Source organism: Ictalurus punctatus, chromosome 7, assembly GCF_001660625.3.
Source record: "Ictalurus punctatus breed USDA103 chromosome 7, Coco_2.0, whole genome shotgun sequence".
Taxonomy (NCBI): Eukaryota; Metazoa; Chordata; class Actinopteri; order Siluriformes; family Ictaluridae; genus Ictalurus; species Ictalurus punctatus.
In genome coordinates, this window is record NC_030422.2 from 4101404 (window position 1) to 4119631 (window position 18228).

The 18228-nt window shown below is 41.2% G+C and overlaps 1 protein-coding gene across 5 annotated transcripts in view; it reads left to right on the forward strand.

Moving 5' to 3' along the window:
* The window catches only part of rasal2 (RAS protein activator like 2), an 85426-nt gene that overhangs the window by 10481 nt on the left and 56717 nt on the right, over positions 1-18228 (forward strand). For 2 of the 5 annotated variants that reach the window (XM_017472148.3, XM_017472149.3), the window contains exon 1: positions 9150-9962. The exons of 1 other annotated variant lie outside the window; for it this stretch is intronic. In XM_017472148.3, the coding sequence (XP_017327637.1) occupies positions 9452-9962 (511 nt within the window). In that variant the 5' untranslated portion in view covers positions 9150-9451. Of the gene's footprint in view, positions 1-9149; positions 9963-18228 lie in introns of those variants that run through there. 2 more of the 5 variants (XM_017472146.3, XM_017472147.3) reach the window with 1 other exon arrangement.

An 18228-nucleotide genomic window follows, 5' to 3' on the forward strand; every position in this document is an offset into this window, starting at 1 on the left:
GATACACCCCCATAGTTATGAAAAGAGAAGGACACGTGGAGTTCCGTCGACTGATACAAGAGCTGAAGCTGTATCGTGAAGGTTTTTTCTCTTTACTTATAATTTCTTGGTGAACTTGAATAAATCTGAATCATATCTATCGCCTCCACGTGTCAGGTTTTTTAGCGCTCACTACAGCCACTGATGTATAATATTTTTGACATGACATGTTCTATCCAAGTTGAAGCACATACGCACGTTTGCGAACGTGTTTGGTGATTTGGTCACTGCAAATTTAAAGGTAAACCCTTAAAGCTTTCATTTTAAACAATGTGCTCTTTTTAAATAAGTAATGATTTGAATTATATCAGTCACAGCAATAGCATTCACATGCTTGTGGGAAGACCCAGATTATTTTATTGGCGCTTGCGTGCCTCCAGTCGTGTTTTTTTTTTTTTTTAAATGTGACTTCAGTGACTCCGGGCACGAGAACAAAGGCGCAGATCCCATTGGTCGGCCAGTTTCTAACGCGGTGCGTCAAAAAAAACCACGGACCTCGAGACGTTAAGATTCGACACTGTGATGACGCGTGTTTTATGCATGGGTGTGAACACGGGGCGTTAAATGGGCCGTTGAAGAAAACGTCCCGGTGTGAACAGATTAGATCCAGAAAGATTAATTCCGTTCTAATGCTGATTTGTCCAGCCTCAGCATAGCTGTTTTCCTCCTAACGCAGACTTTAGATTTCTCTGCTCCACCTGACTTCCTGGACCTATTTATAGTGAGAAGCCATTTGCAACTTGCCTGTTTTTAGTGCTCAGCTAAGAGGGATTTATGTTTCAGCTGGAACCAATACAGTGTGGAAATTAATTCTGTTAGTGCTGGATTGGCGAGCTTTTAGCCTTTTAAATGCAGCCTTTACCTCTGCCTCTTGTGTTCTCTCTCTCTCTCTCTCTCTCTCTCTCTCTCTCTCTCTCTCTCTCTCTCTCTCTCTCTCTCTCTCTCTGCCTTACAGGACCTGTTTGTAGTGAGGTGCTATGTATGCTATATATTTACTCCCCTTAGCTTCCTGCACAGTGTATAGGCATGCTGAAAGCAGATGCTGGCACAGTGGCCTCAGTGCAAGCGTAGTCAGTGACTACGTTTACATGGACAGCAGTAATCTAATTATTGACCTTATTCTGAATAAGACAATATTCTGATTAAGGTGTTTACATGAGTCGCTTTTAGAATACTCCTGTCATGTTCCTGTTTATAGAACATAGAGCGATTAACAGCACGTCATTACGTCACCACGCCGCGCCGTCCGACGTCCCTCCAGAATTTCACGTATCGGCATACAGTTGGTCTTCGTTATGGTACCGTATACAGTTTTGGGTGTTTTTGTTTTTATTTTTACGAAAGCTTTAAGTGCGGTTAATTATTTGTAATGCTGTACGTGCTAATAGACGAATGCTTGAAGCCGTGGGCTGCGTCCCAAACCGCGTACTTACTGTATATATAGCAGCTGAAATATGTGTATCTCGCCTACTACGCGGTGAAAACTCTCACGCGACGTTAATAGTGTGATTAAGGTGTGTACACGTCTGTAATACACATCAATAATGCGACTGAAACAGGAATACTCCGCTCGTCTTAATTCCATTTGTGTTTACTTTAGTCGAATTAAGGTCATCAATAATCTCTGTTTACATGCTAGATTCTTAATCAGAGTATCGTCTTATTCGGGTTAATATCGGATTAGTGTTGTCCATGTAAACGTCCTGAATGTTTCATTTTCCCTCTAATTCAACATCTCTCAACTCTACTTTACATCAGGAGTACGAGGACACATCGGGAAATTGGGAGAAAATAATTGTTTCTTTCTTGAACAATTCTGAATCAGTGCATGAAATGTCATTATTAGACATTTAAATACACTTCTGATTTCTTATATTTTTTTGTAGATACTAAATAGTTTTAGATCATCATGCGAAATACAACGTAAAACAAAGGCAACCGGAGAAAACACACAATACAGTTTTTATTTATTTAATCGAAGCACAAAAAGTTATCCAACACCTATTACCAATGTGAAAAACTAATTGCCCCCTTAAACTTAAAATCTGGTTGTCCCACCTTCAGCAGAATAACTGCAACCAAACGCTTCTGATAACTGGAGATCAGAGTTTCACTTACTCCTAGGACTAGGACTTACTCCTACGCTTTGGAGCGTTGTCTTGCTGCGTAATCCAGCTGTGCTTCAGTTTCAATTTACGGACTGAAGACCGGACATTCTCCTTTAGGATTTTCTGGTAGCAGAATTCATGTTTCTCTCAATTACTGCAAGTTGTCCAGACCCTGAAGCAGCAAAGCATCCCCACACCATCACACTGCCTCCACCATGCTGGACCGTAGGTATGATGTTCTTTTTGTGGAATTCGGTGCTTGGTTTAAGCCAGATGTAACGGGACTCCTGTCTTCCAAACAGTTCCACTTTCGACTCCTCAATCCACAGAACATTCTCCCAAAAAAGTTTGAGGATCATCAAGGTGTGTTTTGGCGAAATTCAGACGAGTCTTAATGTTCTTCTGGGTTAGCAGTGGTTTTCACCTCACCACTCTTCCATGGAGCCGTTTTCCCCCAGTGTCTTTCTGATAGTGGAGTCATGAACAGTGACCTTTACTGATGCAAGAGAGGCCTGTAGTTCCTGTGATGTTGTCCTTGACTCTTTTGTGACTTCCTGGATGAGTCGTCGCTGTGCTCTTGGAGGAATTTTGGAAGGTCGGACACTTCTGGGAAGGTTCACTACTGTGCCGAGTTTTTCCATTTGGAGATAACGGCTCTCGCTGTGGTCCTTTGGAGTCTCAGAGCCTTTGAAATAGCTTTGTAACCCTTCCCGGACTGATGTATTTCAATCACCTTCTTCCTCATCATTTCTGGAATTTATTTCAACTTTGGCATCGCGTGTTACTGAGTAAGACCTTTTAAACAACTGCACACTGTTGAAAAAGTTTTGTAGATTTGGGGAATTAGTAACTACGGGGGCAAATACATTTTCACACAGGCCCAGTTGGTATTGGATAACTTTATTTTACTTCAGTAAATAACATTATCATTTAAACACTGTATTGTGTGTTTACTCAGGTTGCCTTTGTTTTATCTTCGATTTTGTTATAATTTCTGAAACGGTTTATTATGAGACACACAAAACAGAAGAAATACTTTTCACAACACTCTTGTGCATAAATGCTTTTTTTTTTTTTTTTTTTTTTTTTTTTTTTTTTTAAATGTCCGCTATGCCAAATATCTCTGAAGCAAGATAAACACTCTACACTAGAGCTGTCAGCTTCCATAAGACATAATGTTCCATTGCATATTTTATATAGTTTAAGCCAGGAGAAGAAAAAGGCCAAATCAAACTCTTATCATAAACCTTGATAAAAAAAAAAAACCATGAAATCTTGACAATTGATAAATAATCACATTATGATCCTCAGAATGAAAATTGAGTTGAAATGTGTGTGAGGTCCTGAACGATCCCACTATTCAGGAGAGGTTAAACGGTGTGAACGCACAGAGATATGGAGATTTAATGATGCTGAAATGCTTGGAAATGAAGAGGTGACGGGCAGTGCTGGCTCAGGGGTTAAAGGCTCTGGGTTACCGATCGGAAGGTCGGGTGTTCAAGCCCCAGCACTGCCAAGCTTCCACTGTTGGGCCCTTGAGCAAGGCCCTTAACCCTCAGTTGTATAAAATCAGATAAATGTAAGTTGCTCTGGATAAAAGCGTCTGCCAAATGCCATAAATGTAAATGTGATGAAAAACTCAAATGTCAATGATAAATAATCCAAAGCTACATCCAGAGCCACATACGGTACTACTAAATGGTAGCCCTGCATGATGATCTCTACTGTTTAGTTGTGTATTGTAGCCTGCTTGTTTAAGCAGGTGTGGCGTAATCTATTGGTATATTATTCAGTACAGTAGTGTAAAGTTTGTGACTGAGCCTATTTCTCAGGCTCTGTTTGCTTTTCAGATTACTCATACTGAAACGCTAAAAAGAAAAGTGACCTTTAGCCTGTCATGCTTTAGATCCTGTGGGTAGATGATGTTCTTATTGTCCCTGAGCACTGGTGCTGGAACTATTTCAGTCCTGCAGTAGTGCTCAGGGGGTGCTGGTGTTTAATGACCGCCTTCACACCCAGCTTTTGGGCACCTGGTTCGTGCTGCAGCTATAACAAGGCGTTAATTGCTACAGTCCAGACACAGCTCCTCCTGAGGGCTCTCAGAACACCGGAAATGCTCAGTGTTACACGAATCCAAGCCTTTAGCAGTCATCTTTTTGAATAAGATGACGTTCATGTTCTAAACAATTAGGATACCTGCAAAATAAACAAAAAAACAACTTTTTTGCGGCATTATTGAAATAATAAAATATTCTTTTTTTTTTTTTTTTTTTTTTTTAGTCCAAGTCCAAATATTTGACATGTTTTTCATTCTCAACCAAAATCAACTACTTGCATTTGGTTTCTTTGAGAATATATCACATTCCCTGTGGCAGATTTGTGTTGGTAGCGTTAAGAGGTGTAAAGTGTATGTAAACAGGAAACAGGAGTAAGGAAACGGCCGTGTGCCTTGCAGGCGGCCCTGACATTTGCACGTATCAGCTGCTTCATTGAGACTGCTCTCACGACTAACAAAAAAAACAGATATGGGTCAACCATTTTTCAGTTTTTTGAAGAATAACTCCAGGGCTGTATTGGGGCAGGTGGTGAACGTGGCGCTCCTGAATAGATTTCCCTCATGTTTCTCCAGTTGCTTCTTGCATAGCTTGAACCTAATCATTTGCATGTGCTCAGGTGCTGTTAACCAAGATAATGAGTTAACACACCCCCTTGATGGAGAAACCGGTATTTAAAATAAATAAATAAATAAATAAACCACGCTCTTCTTCCACATTGTTGATTTGTATGTGATCCTAGATGGCAAAATGACCAAATGTGACTGTAGAATTAATTGCTAAACTGCCATTGTCAGTGTTTGTACCAACTCGTGAAACTCTCATCAAGGCTATAAACACAATCTTCGGTGATCTTGGTGGGCTTTTTCGACGCTGTACTTCAAGCATTTACATGAAGCAGTCTCTGAGGTTATGAATGCTTTCAGATTCTCACCAGTATCTTGGGTATTGCATGTGGAGTGGAAATAGCACACAGCAGTTCAGTTACACTTGGAGAGTGCAGGTGAGGGTCAGGGACGGTGCGAGTGCAGCAGTCATTTATCAGGGCTATATAAAAAGTGCATATGGTGAATACCAAGTATCCTGAGCTATGTTTTGAAGCTAGGTGTGGACTGGGAAGAGAGTCGTGGTCCGTGTCCAGACTCTTTTGGCATTATTACCATAGAATGGAGTATTTTGTTGGTTTGCGTTTCTCACTTGACCGTGCTCATGTTTGGAGTCCAATAAACCGTAAGTGGTGTTGATCTGCTATAACTTAAATGTAAATGGGTTAAAGGAAGCATATTGACTTGTCCTTCATTCTCATACTCCAGCTCTAAAAATAGCTAAAATGATCAAATAGGTGGTGCTTGAAAGTTTGTGAGCCCTGTAGGATTTTTTATTTCTATCTGCATAAATATGACACATCTGTTAGTGGCAAAAGTATGTGAACCTCTAGGATTAGCAGTTAATTAGGGCCCGAGCAGGCCCTATCGGATCTTCTTCCTCTTCTTCTTCTTCTTCTTCTTCTTCTTCTTCTTCTTCTTCTTCTCCTCCTCTTCCCCGTGCACCGCCTCGTCCTCCTCCCAAATGAATCGCATTTTACAGGGCCTACCATACAAAAAATCTCACAAATCTTTGCAGACGCATCAGAACTGGTGAAATTTACATCCAATAGGGATTCCAGAATTGGAAAAGTCTGGCAAAATGGCTCGATAGCGCCACCTACAAAATGTGCGCCTCGCACTACGTTTCACCTACATGTACGAAATTCGGTAAACGTGTGCAACATGCCAATGTGTACAAAAAAGTCTCATGAACCCATGTGCTGAACTCAGTAGGAAGTCAGCCATTTTGATTTTTTTCTTCTCTTAAAGTTTTGCTGTGTTTTTGCCATTTCCAGGCCTCGGACTTTAATGAGCTCCTCCCAGACATTTCATCAGATCGACATCATATTTGGTCATTCCCATGTAAAGGCCTTGACGACGCTAAATTGCGAAGCTTTTGAGTTGTGGGCGTGGCGCTCTCACAAATTTTGATGTTTCGCCATGAAAAAGGAGGTTGTTATAACTCAAACAGGGCTCTATAGTGCGACCAATTCATGCGCATTTGCGACTGAAAAGTACTTTGTGCGACTGTGAAAAAATATATAGGCGCACTGGTGCGAGTGACCTGTTCGGAGTTGTATAGTACGATCGGAATAAAAACTACAGGAAGTCCAAAATGTGCAACAGTTACTTTTGCACTGCGTTTCATCTCCTCAGTCAACAAGTGTGCAAACACAGTAAAGAAGCCGTTATGATGAAGAGTAACACTGAACATCATCTGCTTCTGTCAACTTCCCGATCTCACAAACCGCCATCTTTTATTGATCACGCAAAATGACCTGCACCTGTGACTGACCTGCTCGTGTAGACACTGTAGACAGTAAATTAATAATAATGATAACACTACAAGATGGGTTTAATTCAGACTTCTTTATTAAATAATTCCTCACCAATCATAATCAAGTGTAGCAACTGTTCAGTCTGTAAACAAACAGCACGCTGCCGCTCTCCTTCACTCTCTTCACTAACTCTAATAGACCGCGCATTCACTTAATTTAAACTCAGGGTTGCCAGATATCACTAGAAAAGTCAACTCCAGTTTCCTGTTCTAATTTAACCCCCCCAAAAACACAATATTATCAGCAGACATGGCAACACTGTACTGGGGAACCGATCTAAAAGGATCAACTGATAAACAAACAAAAAATGAATAAGAAGATAGAAAATGTGCTTAGTTGTAAATAAATCATTTAATATAAAAAAAATAGAGATTATAATAATTCATAAAATATAAATAAAACGATAAATGAATTAATATTTAATTACTATGGGCTGCATTTAATATCAATTTGACATTAAGCTTAGTCCGCTATTTCCTTAGAAAGCTATTAGCCGTTTTCCTAATATGGATCATTTTTGTGTTAATCTACTTTTAATTAGGACTCTTTATTGTTCAAGATATTTTTAAATAAATATTTAATAATTGTTTATTTAACCAACAGTATTTCTCATTGCTATTATTTTAACTCAATTAACAGTGACCATGAGCAGAGAGCTTACATTTAACTGTTTATGATAGACCTCCTGATTAAAGCTTAAACTAAAAAAAGATTGGTTTCTGGATCGGTTTCGGCTGTAAAAATCCTGATCAGAGCATCAGTAATGAACACCATTAAACTAAAGCGCTTTGCATCTGACGGGTAAATGAACTCACCCAATCACATCCTATATGAGATTATTCAGATATATACACAATATACACAGAGCGGGTCGAGAACTGACTCCAGCCCAGAACCATGACCGTGGAAAATGTCTAATAGTGTAGCTTTAAATATATTTAAGAGGAGCAGACGTCAAAGACTGAACACTGAGGTTTATTGTATTTGTTTACAAGGTGGAACAGGTTAACGGTTGTTTTTTTGCATACAGTCTGTAAAATTAACTGAAAATATTAGATTTAGTTTATCAGAAGGTAAATTAATTTGTCATGGCTCACACTATGTTCCTAAATTCTGTTATAACTGACAAGCTCAAGTTTTCTCATGCCTACTTGTGTGTTATATTGTGGCACATTAACGTTACCATCTCTTTAAAAAAAAAAAACAAAAAAAAAAACTAAACTTCAAACGTGCTCCTAAATTTTTGTAATTAGGAGTACTTTTAATGAATTCCTCCTCGATATTTCATCCGATCTACATCCTATTCGGTCAGCCTTATCCAAAAGCCCTTGGCGATGTTAAATTGCGAAGTTTTTGAGTTTTCACTGCACAGTGTGGCCGTGATGTTTCATGAACCTCAAAAAGTTCAATTTTGCTCTCGTCTGACCAGACTACACTCTCCCAGTATTTCACAGACTTGTCCAGATGAGTTGTAGCAAACTTTAAACGAGCTTCGACATGCCTTTTCTTTAGTAATGGAGTCTTGCGTGGTGAGCGTGAGCAGTGGAGTGCATTGCCTATTGTTTTCTCTGTGACGATGGCACCTGCTGCCTCCAAGTGTTTCTGGAGCTCTTTCCGAGTGGTCCTTGGCTCTTGGGCTACTCTTCTGACTATTCTTCTGACTCCCTGGTCAGAAATCTTGTGAGGAGCTCCTGTGCGTGGCCGGTTGATGACGGAATGATGTTGCTTCCACTTGTGGATAAAGACCCCAATGGTGCTTACTGGAAGATTCAGAAGTTTTGAAATTCGTCTGTAACTGACTCCATCAATATGTTTCTCAACAATAAGGTTGTGAAGGTCTTGGGAGAGCTCTTTGCTTTTACCCATCGTGAGATGTTCATTCTGTGACACCATGGTAATGAAAAGCCTTTTTATGTACATCAATGTATGTTAATCAATTTACATCAATTTACTAACCCAGCTGATATTAATGTGCACAGATAGGGGGTATAATTACTTACGGATTTCAGCTGGTTCCTTGCCTTACCTTCCCTTGGAGAACTGCTTTTTCTAAGCGTGTTCAATACTATTTTTCTCCGTGTCATTCCTCTTTATTACACATAACTCTATTTATGGACTGTAATGTTGTGAATTCTTTATATTTCTGGATTTGTGGAGTTAACACTGATATCTGGGGAAAATTTCATGTGAATAACCTGATGAAAAATGTTAACGCGTTCAATACTTATTTCCTCCACTGTATAGTGAATAAAATACATTAACATACATTGATGTACATTAGCCCCAAACTAAATCTATGCTGTCCATGGTTTTTGACTTTTGATTTATTTAGACAATCATTTTTTTTTTATTCTTTCTTGGCATCTTCTCTTTTTTTTTAACTAAAATTCATCAGAATTTCATGAGCAAAACCTCAACCAGTGGCACCGTTGTGGGGTTATGCTGTCTGATTGGATAGCATTAGCAAACGTCAATGTGTATACATACCCCATTTCCTCCCAGGAAGCAGAGTAGCAGCGCACTACTGCTCACTTCAAGTAGGAAGTGATAGCGGAAGCAACATGTGTGGATGTGTTCTTAGACAAAATGGAATCTAAACCTTTTATTGCGTATCTCCTTCTCTAACATTTTTGCCATATAAATAGGCCACACTGGTTACACCAGTTGACTCGGATTTAAAACTCCAATGGCAGACAAGACTGATTGAAACAAAGGTGATGATCTTCATTTGAAGAACTCTGGCATTGGAGACTTCGTTGTCTTGCTTGTATATTGTGAGTGGAGCTCTCTACCTCGTGCGATTATCTGACTTCTCACTCATCCAAATGAGTCTGGAACGGAGAGCTACCCTTGCTGAACAGCTGTTTTCTAGCAGAAACCCAACTCGCTGCCTGGTTGACAGAGAAAGTCCTCATCGATGGGGCATCCTCAGCAGGCCCTTTCTAAAACACCGCTCCAACTCTGCCCCAATGGAGTCCTTGGACACTCTTCAGAGCAGAATCCGGTCCAAGCATCCTGTTCTCGTCCAGGATCTGACCTGTTCTACCAGCGGCAGCTACACCTTACCTGCCAACCTCCCCGATGTCCGTAACGTCACCAGCTCAGGCATGCTACTGGAACACGTTCCACCTGACCTGCCCTGCTCAGCCTACAAAAGAGCTCCATATTTACGCTCAGCCTCTGAACCAGGTACCAGCATTATAACGGAACCCCAGCCCCTACAGAGGAAACCGAGTAGCCTTCCATTTTCTGGGATACTCTTGTCCATGTCACGGCGCATAAGTAGGATCCTGACAGCCAGAGAGGAGCCAGAGTCTATGGAGACAGCAGAAGCTGGTAGGAACTTCTTATTCAAAAGTACAGCATGTCTTTTAGATCCATGTTGACCTGGAATTCAGAGGTTTATTATGGTTACGTTGTAGGTCATGAATAACATTAGCATTGGCAGATGTGTTAACTGCCCTTGTGAGTTATAAGAGGAGACCATCAACCCATTTGTCCAAATGAGTGTACCATAAGCCGGATTCTTTTAAACAGAAACCTTTTAAAAAAATTTATTTTTTTTTGGGGCATGTTACTACACGCAGTGATGACACAGTGAAAGTGTCCATATCACAAGAGACAATATCGGGTTGCTCTGTTAGATATTCTTGCTGAAACAAGCTTTTTAAAAGCCTACCAAGCATTCTGTCCTATCACCACTAACATCTGTGTATTTTGAGAGTTTTGAGACAGGAAGTGAATATTTCTTATGCAACTCTTTGGATGGGACTGGAATTCACCACAAAATCCACCATGTATATGACTAGTCATCAGAAAATTAGGGGATTTCCTGCTGTTCCACGTAGATATCATTAAGTTTAAAGTTGACAGATTTATTTAAGCTTAACTCCAGCTTATGTCATTAGTATGGTTATGGTGTTAACGTTGGTGTTTCACTTCACTGTAGGTAAGTAGGCTCTCTTCCTTATTTGATGTCGCTGTTTTCCCCACAGCAACTAACTGGATTTTCCCTTTAGAATTACCAGAAATAAGAAGTTCCTAAAACCCAAAAGAAGAACATGTCAAACTCGCTAATCCGAAAGGACTCGAGTGTTGTGTTGGATGCAATAAATTTAATCAGGAGTACTCTGGGTTCCTGAGAGTCTTTAGCAATATCACGGCACTTCCTGGAGTCGGCCGTCAGTTTGTTGGTTGATGCGTGTCCTTTTCCTTCCATCCCCCAAATCTGCTCATTGCTCCAGTTTTCTTCTTTTTTCCTGGGAGAGGGAGGAGGGAAGTTGCTCTGCTCTTTTTGTATGCAAATAACTGTTTCAGCAGGCAAACAAAGAATGAAGCCACACCACCTGAAGCATTATTATCGTCACAAAGGCTGGTTAGCAGAAGTCATGAGAAAAACCACAAAGCTCTCTGCTTTTTCAAACCGGAGGCAGTTTATGGACAGCAGGATGCATAGAGTTGATCTCAGGGAAACGCTGGATGGTCAAAGTGTTACTTAAACCTTTCTTAACGGTCTTAAGGACTCATTTAGCAAACACATTTCTCCTCGTGCTGAGTGTTGAATAGCTCCAGGAATGTCCCCGTTTCCCAGCCCAGAGTAGGTAGGAAAAGCCCAATGTGAAACCTCTACCGCTGCTGGAAAGAGCCACTATCATCTCACTGAACCTGCTCTCATACCACTTGTCTAGTTTTAAGCTGTATAATGGAGCCACAACACACAAAACACTACTATTGTTTACTCAGTGCTGGGCTTCAGTGTTCAGTACAGTTCCGGGTTGTGGAAACTGGGGTGGTGACGGGTATTCCTGCTCTGGCGAAAAGAAAAGCCAGAGATGCAAAAGAGCACTTTCTCTGCCCCCCGGCCTCAGAAACCCAATCATGATCACAATGAACGAGGTGCAAACCAACAGTGCAGTTTATTTAGCATAACAGATGTTTGTCTCTAAATGAATTACGCGAATGACTAGTGGGATCACAGGTTGAGAATCATCGAGATACATCCAGAGTGGCAGTTCTGTGAGCAGAAACACCTTGGTGATGAGAGAAATCAGAGAAGTGTAGCTATTCTTTACAACAACGGTGACCCGGAATACACATGTCGAACAGTGAGGCGGATGGGCTGCAGCGGCAGAAGACCCCGTCAGGTCTTCAGACTAGTTTATGAATAAACAGTGATCAAACCTAGGCCAGTCTTAATGAGATGCTAAAAATAAATACATATCACTGCTTGTCCTGTACAGCATAATGAGTGTAAACACAAATACCATCTTAATTACATGATGGACACACAGTGCTGTGAAAAAGTATTTGTCCCTATCCCGATTTCTTCTGTTTTGTGTGACTCATACTGAATTGTTTCAGAAATTAAAACAAAATCGAAGATTAAACAAGGGCAACCTGAGTAAACACACAATACAGTGTTTAAGTGATAATGTTATTTACTGAAACAAAAAAGTTATCCAATACCAACTGGACCTGTGAGAAAATGTATTTGCCCCCATAGTTACTAATTCCCCAAATCTATGAAACTGCATTGATAACGGGGTTCAGCTGGACTAAACACAACCAGGCCTGATTACTGCAAACCCTGTTCCATCACATCTACACTTCAATAGAACTTTTTCAACAGTGTGCAGTTGTTTAAAAGGTCTTACTCAGTAACACACTGTGCCAAAGTTGAAAGAAATTCCAGAAATGATGAGGAAGAAGGTGATTAAAATACATCAGTCTGGGAAGGGTTACAAATCTATTTCAGAGGCTCTGGGACTCTTTGGGATCTCCAAATGGAAAAACTCGGCACAGTAGCGACCCTTCCCAGAAGTGTCCGACCTTCCAAAATTCCTCCAAGAGCACAGCGACGACTCATCCAGGAAGTTACAAAAGAGCCAAGGACAACATCACAGGAACTACAAGCCTCTCTTGCATCAGTAAAGGTAAGTGTTCATGACTCCACTATCAGAAAGACACTGGGGGAAAACGGCTCCATGGAAGAGTGGTGAAGTGAAAACCACTGCTAACCCAGAAGAACATTAAGACTCGTCTGAATTTCGCCAAAACACACCTTGATGATCCTTAAATTTTTTTGGGAGAATGTTCTGTGGATTGAGGAGTCGAAAGTGGAACTGTTTAGAAGACAGCGGTCCCGTTACATCTGGCTTAAACCAAGCACCGAATTCCACAAGAAGAACATCATACCTACGGTCCAGCATGGTGGAGGAGGTGTGATGGTGTGGGGATGCTTTGCTGCTTCAGGGTCTGGACAACTTGCAGTAATTGAGAGAAACATGAATTCTGCTACCAGAAAATCCTAAAGGAGAACGTCCGGTCTTCAGTCCGTAAATTGAAACTGAAGCACAGCTGGGTTACGCAGCAAGACAACGCTCCAAAGCGTAGCAGTAAATCCTAGTCCTAGGAGTAAGTGAAACTCTGATCTCCAGTTATCAGAAGCGTTTGGTCGCAGTTATTCTGCTGAAGGTGGGACAACCAGATTTTAAGTTTAAGGGGGCAATTAGTTTTTCACATTGGTAATAGGTGTTGGATAACTTTTTGCGCTTCGATTAAATAAATAAAAACTGTATTGTGTGTTTACTCCGGTTGCCTTTGTTTTACGTTGTATTTCATTTTATGATCTACAACTCTTTAGTATGAGGTAAACACAAAAACGGAAGGAGTGAAATCTTTCTACACAGCATTGTAGCAGTTCTGTATTTATGCAAAGAGCCTACGGTAATAACTTGGGGCAGTTGTCAGAGGCTCCAGGTCTATATCCAAAGTTTACTATAATTTACTCTAGTATATGTATAAACACCTAATATTCACAAGCTGTACAATAGCATTGTAGTGTGAGTGATGGAAAGCTCGTTCCTTTATAATGAAATTCGAGCTGACTTTCCCTCCGCCCTGTGGTGTCTTCAGATACATGAATGTCTTCTCACAGCACCCCTCTCTACTACAGCAGCATGTGACACCAAACTCAATTATAAATGATCCTGTTCTCTCCTGTAATTCACATGGCACACCCCCAGAGCATTCCAGATCCACACACACTCACACACGTGCACTCTGCTGAAAGAGACATAACCGTGTCCACCGTATTCAATGATTTCTTCATTAAAGAAGACAGTCTAAAGCCATTGTGTTATTTTTAGGTGGTCCTTCATGCTAATACGAATACAGCAAGATTGAATAGATCAGCTTATTTCGTGGCAATCATTGGAGGCCTTATACTTTACCGTGTCGGACGTCGTGAGATTTTAACTCTCCGAGTTCACCTGTTGTCACTGAACTATACTACATGAGCAAAAGAGCCCGTTGTAAAACCCACCCCTATTTCAATGTTTCGCTCCACATTTGTGGTCTAGCTGTGTTATTCTGTGCATCAGCCTTTCAGTGAAATATTACCCGCAGCACCCACAGTTGGCTCCGCCTCCTTTCTGTTACAAAGACCAGGCTGCAGCAGATTAGCTGCTAACGTACTGAAGACTTAAGATCCTTGAGATTTGTAACGTATACTTTCAATATTATTCCGTTTGATCCAGACACTACTATAAGTGAACACAGTTATTAGTTTGCATCAAATTAAGACTGCCTCGTTTCAGTTTGTAGCATGTTGCGGTCTCCAGATCCTGATTTGTACCTGCAGTAATCATACTGTGTTCATTCCAGTATTCTCACACCAAACATCTTTTCAACACACTGAGAACTGTTTGCCTTTTAGTGTTTGTAGAAGAGTGAAGATTTGTAATCTCACTATCCTTCAGAAGAGCATTCATTCTCTCGTGAGTTTAGTTCCTCTAAAGAGTTCTTCCTCACGTCATCTCAGGGGGGTTTTCCTTGCCCCTGTCTCCTTTGGCACACCCGTTCGAGATCTAAATCTCCATTCAGGTTTCTGTAAAGCTGCTTTGTGACCATGCCGGTTGTTACGGAACTGTGCAAATCAGCACCACGGGTTGAATGGTTGTGTGTTGCTTTGTTTGCTTGCTAGTGCGAATGCGGGATAGTATGTGACGTGTCTCTACAGATCCAATCCCTCCGTTAGTTTACCGATGGACTAACCTGCCCATTACAACCAGCCATGTCCAAACAAAGCCCAGCATCTCTAAGCATCCCTCGTGTTCGTCAGCTAGAGGCAACACACACGCATATAAACCTTCTGACAAAGCTACAGCGACCTGCTGATCTGTTCCTTTCAGCCGTCTCCTTACTGTACAGACTGTGAGCTTTCCCCTCTCCCCAGACAGCAATTAACGCTGCTAACGTACAGCACTGATAAATAGCCGTCTCTAAGTGGGATCACGATGTGCAGCTCTGTAGTCAGCATCAGTGTAATTAAGAGATACTAGAGCAACAGATCCTTCACCACTTACAGTGAGAGTGTTGAAACGTCTCTACAACTGATTTCTTACATTAATTGACTCTTTCATGACTTTTGCTAGTATGGATTTTATGAAGAATAAATTCCTGTCCCTTCAGAATTCCCAAAAGATCACAAACCCCTCGATCGACGCATGCTGTACGTTCCTGTAGGTCATGTTGCCCGTCACTTCAGAGCATTTACAGTAGATGTTCTAGCCAAGGCAACAGCAGGCATGAGTCCACTTACTCTGCCTTTAATGACACCATGACATGTAAAATGAAATGATGATGATGATGATGATGATGATGAAAATGTGAAATGATAGGAAAATGTGTCCGAGTTGTGTATGTGAAATGATCACTGTTGACAATGAGTCAGTTTTTGCTTTTTATTATTCAGTCTTATAGTCAATATATTGGATGCTGAATTCAGAGATCGTAAGGTGTCACCACCGTACTCAGGCAAAAGCTCTTTTTTTTGTTTGTTTGTTAAATCATTGTTTACAACTGCGTGTCACTAATATTTTGTATGGGATAAGTGAACTGCGTTCAGCTTTTTGAGCGCAACATGCAGTGAAGGGCATTAAGGAAGTATCAGTACCACACCTTGTCTCTGTCTCTCTCACACACACACACACACACACACACACTATACACTCAACCAATCCACTCACTGTATTATTTACCTTCTGATACAACCATCCCCCCGGCACGCTCCACTCTGATGATGTAAGAGCGCTGTCATTGGACGAGTTGTTTGTGTTTATAGGTTGTCATGACAACCAGCTAGTTGTATACAGGACAAAGCATCTTCTGTTCTCCTCTACGCTGGGGTGTGTGTGTGTGCCTGCACCTGGCAAATGCTGTGGGAATTTGGCATAGTAAGGTGGTGAAATCAAAAAAGCCAAATATAGGGACTGATTATGAGTTTGTTACTATTTTTATACTCGTCTACAAATATGAGGGCAAAGAATTTTTTGTTTGTTTTGGTGAAAATCTGTGCAACCCAGGCCTTAGGATGAAATCATCTTTATAATCATTTTAATTTTTTTATTAATATTTAATTGATATTTTTTAAAACATTAATAATAATAAAAAGCAGACGAGCGTGTGCGTGCTGTATAGAATCGTGCCTTGTGGCCGTCTGGTTGTAAATAGGTCCTTTGACCAGCAACAACATCCATATTTTAAGTTCCCCAACAGCTGCTTCTTCCCTGTTTGTGTGATTGTGTGATACTTCTTCTTTCACTGGTTCTCACACAACCTTGCTAACAAGCTAATTCAATTTTCTACAGAGAATGAGAAATCTTTTCTACTGACTGCTATGTAAAAAAAAATAATAAAGAAAAACACTGTGTTCTGTTGCCGCGCTCTGGGGTTTAGTTCATTGTTTGCTAATTAGCACACTTACCAGAGTTTCAGAAAGGATTGCTTTAGCCTAGTATAAATAAGATGAACTGTGTGTGTGTGTGTGTGTGTGTGTGTGTGTGTGGGTGTGGGAGGGCATATTGTTGAGCTCTTGCTGTTTTGGTGGTGATTAGCAGGCCGACGCAATCTGGCTGTGAAACCCCATCCTGGACAGGTGGCACAGCCACTCCCCAAGTAACAGACATTCCGGACGGGACAAGATGCTATACGCATACACTCTTACACACACTCGCGCGGACCAGTCTGGGCCTCGTCAGGGACATTCTGCACATTCGTATACAGGCGCACACATACAGGTGGACACATGTCTCGTCGCTTGTAACAGTCAGTCGAGTATACGGCTTTCTGTATAAGGAGGAGTCGGTCAGCAGATAAGGTTTTGCGGTGGAAGTTGTGCGATTAAGTGCAGAGAGCGATAACTCACGTTCTTAATTCCTTATTTTTACAGTTCTAGTCTCGCTTGTAAGTCACTTTGGATAAATGAATGTAACAAGAAACATGTTAATGAGTTCTTATCAATGGCTATAACGCACATCGGCACCGTTTTACGATTGGTGAGAGCTTCTGTTGCGATGTTCTGTTGCTTCCTGATGAGACACAGACAGTATTAAAGGAAGCGAATGTTCATTAATGTTATTGCACGTGTTCCGGTCATTCAGCATGACGGACTAGTCACTGTGGATCAGTGAATCCGCTCAGAACCCCAAAAAGTCCGCCTTTAACCACATTCATAGTGCTGACTAGTCTAACATACTAAGATAGTATTGTTTCCCCACACACACACACACACACACACACGGTCCTTTGCGTTTATGACAAACCCTTTCCTGCCCTCCCTGCGGCAAGCTATTTGTGGATTTCAACCCCCACCATGGGTCATAGACTGGTGGCTCTTGTGTTGATCTGGCACACATCCCCTTCCATAATTGTTTTTAGGCAGCACAGCCATACAGACACACACACACACACACACACACACACACACACACACACACACACACACACACACACACACACACACACACACACACACACACACACAGCAGTGTCCAGGACACTAGTTGAATAGAACCTCGGCAGAGCCGAACAACCACCAGCACGCTGACGGTACACCATCACCGTCAGCACTTAAGCATTACACACAGCAATGGCACAACCTCAGGAAAGCACGGAGAATGCACACACTACAGAAGAATGTGTGGCTCATGGTATAGTGTGTCTTCACAACACAAGGGATTTGGTCTCGAGTTTATATTCTATATTTATTCAACGCTAGTTGTCAACATGTTGATTCTCTCTTCAGATTGTAAGACATTCAGATTACTACCTGAAGGTTTTGCACTACAGTTGGCCGGTGTTTGTGGCGGACCGTGAGAGAGATTGTAGTCACATGCAGAGAGTAATGCTCTCCTGATCGGTTCCGTTCAACTGTCAGATCCTGTACAGGCTCAGCAAGACCATGGCTTCAGCTTTCAGATGAAACCAAGAAGATGTGAAGAAACCCCTACAGAAACAGCCGATCTGTATTTGGGGTTAATCAGGATCATCTCAGTGACGACAGCTGTATAATGATTACTTTTCCACATGAGATTGAATGTGATAGGTTCATTCTGAGCAGTTGTGAAAGGGTGTGCATACTTATGCAACCAGTTTATTACAACTTATATAAACACTTAAGATTGCTTGCAGTCTGGAACAGTAGCTTGTTATATTGGTAATATGACACGTCATTTCTCATGGACAAAATCCCTTTTAACGCTGTCTTACAGAGCCGAGGTTTATTAGCATTCACGAGGACGTCACTGTGCTAGCTGCTGGA